Raw genomic sequence first — 8,715 nt, 5'->3', positions numbered from 1 at the left:
GAGGCCAGCATCTGCTTCAGTTCACTCCCATTGGCTGAGTGAGACGGGCTTCTGGGCATGCCCACTTCAACAAATGTATCTGAGCCTGATACACAGATAAATAGTGGAATAACAGTATAATGCATTAATACTGTGCACAGTGAATTAGGGTTGCAGAAAATGTCATTACATGCCGACTGTACTGGGCCAACTATAAAGTTTGATAGAAGAGGGATAATGGTATGGGGCTGTTTCTCAGGGGTTGGGCTAGGCCCCCTACTTTTGAGGGGACATGTTAATGCTTCAGAACATTTCAAAAAACATTTTGGACAATGCTATGCTTCCAAATTTGTGGGAACAGTTTGGGGAAGGCCCTTTTCTATTCCAGCACGACTGTGCCTCAGTGCACAAAGCAAAGTCCATAAAGACATGGTTGGATGAGTTTGGTGTGGAAGAACTTGACTGGCCCACACAGAGCCCTGACCTCAACCCCACTGAGCACCTTTGGGATGAACTGGAATGGAGATTGCGAGCCAGGCCTTCTTATTCAACATCAGTGCCTTATCTCACAAATGCTCTACACTGTCCATATAGTGTGTATTGTTACACTACTGACATAGACAATGAACCATTTTGTCCACAAATTCGCCTGATAATAATATATACTGCACGAGGAAAGTAATCTAAGTGATGCGTGACTGAAGGTTCTCACTAGTGTAGAAGGTGTGATGAACATGCTCTTCAGTAGCATGTCCACAGGCCGCAGAGAGGAGGGAGCCACTGTCTCGAACAGTGTGTTTAACACACCCAAAGCCTCATGGGAGTCCAGGTGCATCTGTCAAGCAAACAAAAGCAAATCTGTAAAGTACACATTTAAAAAAACAACAACTGTTTATTAGATTTTATTCTGAATTTGAGATGAAACTCTTGAAAACACGATTATATAAGGACAGGAGGTAGATTAGACAGAACCGCACTTGCTGTTTGCCGATCATTGGAAGGATGATGTCAGCAATCTGTCGTGAAAGCCTCTTCCACTTATCTTCATTCTCTTTATGGCACTGCTGTAGGACTAGAATAAACATCTCCAGCACCTACACACAGAAGCATCCATTATTTTACATGTAAATCCATGAATGCAACACACACACAACAGAACAAAGTGTTACCTGATGGTGTTGTATGAGGCGTAGTAGCATAGACACCACCACCTCCTTTTGAGTGTCCAGCTCCTTCCCTGCATCTGCTTTATTGGAGCCCCGCAGCACAAAGAGGTCGTGTACTATAGGCTGCAGTGCAGGGATTGCTGGGAAATAAAGAGAAGAATAAGAATCAACAGTCTAACTTTTTCAAATGATTAGATTAATGTTTAAACTAGATGTCATATTATGTGAAATTTTACAGCCGATATGCAAATATTTATTTTCTTTTTTTTTTAAGTTTAAAATGTGATTTGGTAAACAGTCATTACATATTCACCTCAAGGATGTGAATATATATTCATATTGTGATTCTACACACCGTGTGTTACTGCCTTCCTGTCGCTGGCCATAATGCCGTCACACAGCTGTATGATCTTTGGGATGCTGATGATCTGTTTGGAGTGGTAGCGCTCATAGGACAGCAGAACCAGGAAAAAGAAAATGTTAGGCACAATCTCTTCAGAGTGCCTACATAGGAAAAATAAATCACTTTAGTGCAAACTAATGACATTAGCAAATCTGTGCATTTAAGTGTACTCTGCCATTGGAAAGTTTGGGATCAGTAAGATTTAAAAAAATAATAATAATAATAAATAAATAAAATAAACTAAACTGAATAACTAACTTACTGTTATTCAGCAAGAATGCAACAACTTAAAAGTTACAAAAAAATAATGTTACCAAAAAATTATATTTCTAATAAATGTTCTAAGTTGCTATTCGTCAAAGAATCTTTTTTTTAATGTATCACAGTTTCTACAAAAATATTAATACGCAAAACTGTTTTCTACATTGACAAAAAAGTGTTACTTGAAGAACATGACCCCAAACTTTTGATTGGTAGTGTGTTATGGTGACTATGTCAGATGGTCTTACCTGAACTGCCCCACTTCAATATACTCAAACTGCTTCAGCACGAAACCAATGAATACCTGAAACAAACACAGGATAGTAAAATATTAGCACTATGTAAGTCTAATGTAGAAATAAAATAAGATTTCTTTTGATTCTCAATTAGTGGAGTAAAATGGAGATTAGCATGTTGACTCAGTAGGAGTTTAATCCACAGCCCTAAACGACTTACCTGGTCTGAATCAAGCAAACAGTAGTTGACCCGGAGCTGCACAAGTTGGGTGAGTAGGTCCAGCACCTGTCTTTGTAGGGCCACTGAGGTGCTGGTGGTGTACTGCTTCAGAGCCTTTATCACCAGCGGCTCAAACAAACGGATGTGATTATGAATGGCATTCTGAAACACACACAAGTAGTCTACTATTAGACACTTGAAATGTAGTGAGTGGTCAAGACATTAGTATTGTTATTGTTTAATAAAACTAAAAGTAAAATTATTAAAAATCATTTTGCCCATTAAAATAAGATGAAATTAAATTAAACAAAAATTAAATGAAAAACTAAAAAAAAAAATAGAAACTATGCATTGGCAACTAACTGAAACAAGTTAAAGATACTAAAGTATATACTAAGTACTAAAATTATTAAAAGTAAAAGTTAAAAAAATTTAAGCTAAACATAAATATAAAAAACCTAATAAAAATGACAAAAGCACATAAAACAAAAAATACTGATCTGAAATATATTTTACTGTTCCAGTTGGTACATTCACCTCATGATAGTATACACATAAACAAAACATTGTCAAAATTATGATATAAATAAGAGCAACAAATAACAATACCACGTAATAACATAAATACAATAAAACAGACCCATCAAATAATTAAACAAAATTACAAAAAAATATGTTTCCCAAAATATATAAATGTTTCCATATATATCCATATATTCCTCTTCTACCACAATATTTTATTATTTATTAATAAATAAGAAATATTTATAAATATTTTTTATTTGATATAATGATTTGTGTCACAGGTATCCCCACTGTTTTCACTTCCAATGTTACTCAACATCTTTAAAATTTCTGTATATTTTGTTATTTTATAATTATAGTAACGAATTATGGGGCAACTTACCTTGTCTCCTCGGTGGCGAGTAACATTGGTGATACTTGACCTCAGTTGATTGGAGACTTTTTGCATGACATCAAACCACCTATGGGATCACAGAAATTACATGTTTAGTCATAATGGGTCTCTTAGTTTTCTATTTATAGATTTGTCTCTATGAGGAAATGTTATACACAAGCACACTCTCTCTCACCCAGAGGCGTCCTGTTCTTGTTCAGCTTGCACCATGTTTCTGAGGCTGGCATCCGCGAGGGCCTGGGTAAAGTGAGTGTATGGGGCCATGAAACAGTAATGGTAGAGGCCGGGTCTGACACTGGTCGAGCCGAGCCGGAGGGCCTTGCCCTGGGACCGACATGGGTGAGATGAAGCCCCCTCATACTGAGATGCAAGATTGGTCCCAAACAATGCCTTCAACAGCTGTAAGCACAGAGCACATGGTGAAGCCTAGGACTTTGTAATGCCACGGATTAAAACAAAAGAGTTACGCATGTCTAACCTGCTGAACACACACAGTGGCCATAGTGGGTTCCCGTGAGAAACAGGACTTGAGGTAACCCAGGATCTCTTCGACACACTAGATAGATTCAAAACAGGGTTAAAGTTTGTTCTTGACATTAATTTTGCTCAGACATCATTTATTCACTGACAAGATGGAATTAGGCTTTGACGTCATACTTTGCCAATATCATGCAGGGTGGCCATCTCAAGCAGTTGTGAAAGGACATCAAGCGCCGACCTCAGGAAACTCCCAAACTTCTCATTAGTGTTGTGAAGGTCTAATGTGACTTTGTAGTTAGCATGTGTAGCTCTCAGTGCATCATAAAGCTTCAGATAAGGAGGGAGGTGATAAAAGCTGCCCAGAGTGGTGGATTTGTTAACTGCTGGTGTCGCTGTGCTGTCCGCCGATCTGCCTGTATGGAAAAACAGTGCAAGATACCTGTAAATATTCAATTAATAAATAACGAATAGCACCATGAGACCTATTTTCTTTTGCATACTCAGTAGAATTATTCTTATGTATGGTCTACATGTGGCACTGTAGGTGTGACTGTACCTGTGTTGGCTTCTCCTCCTTTCTTTGGGCTCATGGGGGTGGTGCTCGGCTCCGTCATCTCCTTCTCTTTACCCTTCCGTCTGATTGGACTGAGAGATGGAGTGTTGCCCAATGAGGGTAAAGTAGCCTGGAAGGAAAGATTAACAGAAATAATAACGCTTTTAATACCGTTTGTAAATATTAAATATTACTGATGTGTTGTACACTTAAAATATTATTGTAATCAGGATCTATTGAAATCCTTTACCTTGACCGCAGGTCCTGGGGGTGTGTCATCCAGCACATGGGCACAGATGTTAAGGATTTTCAGCAGGTGGGAGAACAGCTGCTCCACCATAACAACCAGAGAGCGGTCGTTAAGAGCAGACCACGCCTCCTCTACCTTTGAGGGGGTGGGGTTAGACTCTTCCTCACCTGCCCACGGGCTCTTCATGCACTTTGGTGCAACAGCTACAAAAACAGGTAGAAAACAACATTTTAAATACAAACGGGCCTAAAACGAAGTAAAAAAAACACAAAAAATGTAAATAGCTCCAGAGATGAGACTTTCATTAGCCTTGGATGAACAGAATAAAATCACACTCAACACGCCTCAGGCTATTTGGCCATTTTTGACAGGTTTCATTAATGTTTATTTAATAAAAATGAGGTTTCCTTAATCTGAGTGGTTCAAAATTTGATGACTTTTTTAAAATATGCAATCTGAACAAACAAAACAAATAACTTAATTCAGTGAGTGGACACTTTGGCGGTCAAAACTGACCGACCAGAGGAAATGAATGGGAAAGATTATAATGCAGAGAATTTATGTATTGAATAAAATCAAAATATCAACCAATAATAAAATCTACATATCAACGCTGAACAAACACACATAGAAATAAAGGGCCGAGACTATAAAACATCCAAAGTGCAAAAGATTTTTTATCTACACTTATAGAAGTGTAGATTTTTACTGTAGTGAAGTTCCAAACGTTTGCTTATTTGCTTATACAAATGATAGTGCAATTGAGAAACTTACACGTAAATAAGACCTAAATAAGATCTAAACAACCTAAAATCATATATGCATACTTCTGTTGTTACTACTCCAGGGAAATTAGCTTTATATAATTTCATTTTTTAAAAATTCATATATATATATATATATATATATATATCACTTTTTATGTTCTGGGTCAAAAAAAGGCCCCCAACAGACAAGTGGGGCTTAGGAAGGGTAAATTAGATCTAAATAACCTAAGATCCCCTTTAAATTTAACAAAGAATTTTATTGTTACTACTTTATGGGCGATTGTGTTAATACATTTCATAAAAAAAAATTACACTCTTCTAAAAAAACTGTGGCTACTCTAATCTAAATGAGTTTGTACCCGCGAGAAGGTTTCCAGCCAGTAGCAGAGCAGCCTGATGGGCAGACAGATCAAGAGGGAACCATGCAGAGGAGATGAGAGACAAAACCATACTGGCCACACCGACCGTCAGAGACCGGCGCATGTCCTCACTACCACAAGGCTGAGAGAGACTGCAGAAGAACAAAAACATTTATACTACTGCAGAGTGAAACAGACAGATAAAAAAATGCACTTACATTGGCAATGGAGACTGGCTTTTTATATTATTTTACACTAACAATATGATTAAGACATCAAGTCTACTGTAAGCAGGTTTTAATCTTGGTCCTAATGGAAGACTTTACTGCTGTAAGGTTCAGATTCCGAGTGTGAATTCAGATTATGAGTGTGTACCTAAAGGAACGTCCTCGGCTGCGGTACTGGCTGGAGCGGTTGAGATGAAAGACAGAAGAGCACACAAAGCCACAATGCCAGCCTGTGCTCCAAGTGCACACTGGGAAGGTGCTGGACAAAAGGCACAGAGCCTCACAACAGCCAAACTAGAGCGATGACATTAAAGTATAGAGATTAGATCTTGAGTCCAAATAAGACCACACATCATAATTACAGCAGCTGTTTCTTATTTTTGTACCACCAACCAGAACTATGTCTAACCACACAGAAGCCCACAGAGGTCTTCTATTATGATTTTTTTTTTTTTTTATTAATCTTGCAATTTGGAAACAGTCCACTATATGCAATATTTTAAGGGACTCACGGTGGTGGCTCTGGAAGTGGAAGAGGTGAGGGCGTGGGAGATGGCAGCAATGACCCGAGATAGGTTGTTCTCCACTGTAACATCCGGTGTGCTCTGACCCAGACTGTAGCCACGGTATGTTCTGCAGTGATCACATTAGAAATTAGATTAAAGCCAAATACACAACCATTCAAAACTCTGGGGTCAATAAGTCCATAGTTGTTTTTGAAATAAGTCTATTATGCTCACCAAGGCTGCATTTATTTGAGCAAAAATACAGTAATTTTGTGGGGGGGGGAAATGTGTAAAAACAGTAATATTGCAAAATACTGTTACCATTTAAAACAACTGTTTTGTATTATAATATACAGTATTTTAAAATGTAATTTATTCCTATGATGGCAAGGCTGAATTTTCAGCATCATTACTCCAGTCTTCAGCATCACATGATCCTTCAGAAATCATTCTAATATGCTGATTTGCTTCTCAAGAAACATTTCTTATTATTATCAATGTTGATAACAGATGTTCTGCTTAATATTTTTGTGGAAACAGTGATACATGTTTTTTTTTTCAGGATTCTTGAATAGAACGTTCAGCATTTATTTGAAATAGAACATTTTGTAACATTATATTTACTTTTACATCAATTGATGTGCCCTTGCTGAATAAATAAATAAATAAATACAAATGAAAGCAGCCATTTAAACATGTCATGCAAAAAAAGAAGAGCAGTAGTGTACCGTGTAATAGTGCTGACAGTGAACTGTGATGGAGGCTGGGTCTCGTGCATTAGCAGCTGCAGGTACACACTGCTCTGATCTCGAGCTATGGCCACAACCGGGTCTGTCTGAGCCTGGTCACAGTCAAAGAACAGCCTGGGCACCAACCTGAGTAGAGAAAGATTGAGCAAACTCAGAGTGTGAGATCTGTGAATGCAGTCGGGAGATGATCAGTCAGAGATGAAATGTCTGAATACCTGCTGATGGTGTTTGCTGCCACATGTCTCACACGCGGGTCCTCATCGCTCAGCAGATAAAGCACAACATCATTTAGAACCCTGTCCTGGAGCCTCAACAACTGAAACAATTTTAATTTAATTAAAATATTAATTATAAAATATTAATTGTATTCTACAAATATATTTGTGTAAAATATATTATAGCTATGTTATATAACATGGATAAAACATTATTATTTAACATATTCCGGAAGTGTATATAACATGGCTAATGTAATTTTTCAATTTACATGATTTTTTTTTTTTTTCTTTTTAGGTAAAGTGTGTAAGATGCTTTTGACTTTTAAGACACAAAATAATGACCAGTATATTCTTCAAAAATGTATCCTTTTCATGAAAGAAAGTCATATGAGAACAACAAAAAGGAGAATAAATGATGACAGAATTATTTTTTATTATTCTTTTAATCATTATTTAATACTAGATTAATACAACAAATGAATCCTTCATCTTAAACGGAGTAAAGAGAGAAAGAGAGATGACTTACCCCGGTATAGTGATGCTCTCCTTTGTGCAACTTCTCAGTTTTTCTCTCCAAGAAACTTACTAACCTGCCAAACACAGAAACAGTAGGTGACTTTAATAATTAGATGTTTGATTCTTTCCACAAAGTTCAGCAGTTACATATGAATATATGTATGAATATATGTGCCTTTTAAATTATTGTATCAAAATGTGCTTTACGATATTAAAATACAAGTAAAGTTTGAGTTAGGGCTGCACGATATTGGAAAAAACTCACATTGCGATGTTTTTTTTCTGCGATATATATTGCGATATGGAAAAAAAAAAATCAGATGACTTCAATAGCTCTATATTTGGAAAAAAAATAATCAATGATTGGGGTGATTTTGTAGGCGAGTAAATCAGCATAAGAAATAAAACAAATTACAAGCATAGATAAATAACAGAACAAAGATACTAATGAAATAAGCAGTACTTTATATATTTCAGGTAAGTCTAACAGTATTCCGGTACAGAAATTGAATAATCAAATGTAAAATAACACTGCATAGATTTCACTATAAATTAAATCCAGAGGCGGACAGTAACTAAGTACATTTACTTGAGTATTGTACTTAAGTACACTTTTTGAGTATCTGTACTTTACTTGAGTATAATTTTTTCTGGGAACTTATGACTTTAACTTCACTACATTTGAAAGACAAATATTGTACTTTTCACTCCACTACATTTCTATCAAGATCCTCGAAGTAGAAAGTCGTTAGCAACTTTGAAAGTCAGTGGGTGATTTCTTTCTTCTCTAAAATGTGACTTGCTTTTTTTCAGACAGTTTATCAGTAATCACTCTTGTAGGGCTACATGAAGTGATTTCCCAGCATTTTTTGAACACTGACCAGTTGCAAATGTGATATTTATTTA

The 8,715-nt window shown here is 36.6% G+C and overlaps 1 protein-coding gene across 1 annotated transcript in view; it reads right to left on the bottom strand.

Annotated features, from left to right (window-relative positions):
• LOC107714228 (huntingtin-like) overlaps window positions 1-8,715 on the bottom strand; it is a 48,239-nt gene that overhangs the window by 23,939 nt on the left and 15,585 nt on the right. The window contains exons 18-35 of the mRNA XM_016520029.1: window positions 7,820-7,883; window positions 7,291-7,391; window positions 7,055-7,201; window positions 6,333-6,453; window positions 5,969-6,114; window positions 5,594-5,745; window positions 4,468-4,670; window positions 4,221-4,347; window positions 3,842-4,077; window positions 3,663-3,740; window positions 3,360-3,583; window positions 3,173-3,251; window positions 2,266-2,427; window positions 2,058-2,113; window positions 1,501-1,649; window positions 1,149-1,285; window positions 957-1,073; window positions 692-814 (exon numbers count right to left, since the gene is read on the bottom strand). Of these exons, the coding sequence (XP_016375515.1) occupies window positions 692-814; window positions 957-1,073; window positions 1,149-1,285; window positions 1,501-1,649; window positions 2,058-2,113; window positions 2,266-2,427; window positions 3,173-3,251; window positions 3,360-3,583; window positions 3,663-3,740; window positions 3,842-4,077; window positions 4,221-4,347; window positions 4,468-4,670; window positions 5,594-5,745; window positions 5,969-6,114; window positions 6,333-6,453; window positions 7,055-7,201; window positions 7,291-7,391; window positions 7,820-7,883 (2,422 nt within the window). The remainder of the gene's footprint in view (window positions 1-691; window positions 815-956; window positions 1,074-1,148; window positions 1,286-1,500; window positions 1,650-2,057; window positions 2,114-2,265; window positions 2,428-3,172; window positions 3,252-3,359; window positions 3,584-3,662; window positions 3,741-3,841; window positions 4,078-4,220; window positions 4,348-4,467; window positions 4,671-5,593; window positions 5,746-5,968; window positions 6,115-6,332; window positions 6,454-7,054; window positions 7,202-7,290; window positions 7,392-7,819; window positions 7,884-8,715) is intronic.

The sequence above is a fragment of the Sinocyclocheilus rhinocerous genome, unplaced genomic scaffold (assembly GCF_001515625.1).
Source record: "Sinocyclocheilus rhinocerous isolate Xijiao unplaced genomic scaffold, SAMN03320098_v1.1 scaffold3862, whole genome shotgun sequence".
NCBI lineage: Eukaryota > Metazoa > Chordata > Actinopteri > Cypriniformes > Cyprinidae > Sinocyclocheilus > Sinocyclocheilus rhinocerous.
The sequence above is the reverse complement of the archived record's forward strand: the minus strand, read 5'-3'. Positions and strand labels throughout refer to the sequence as shown.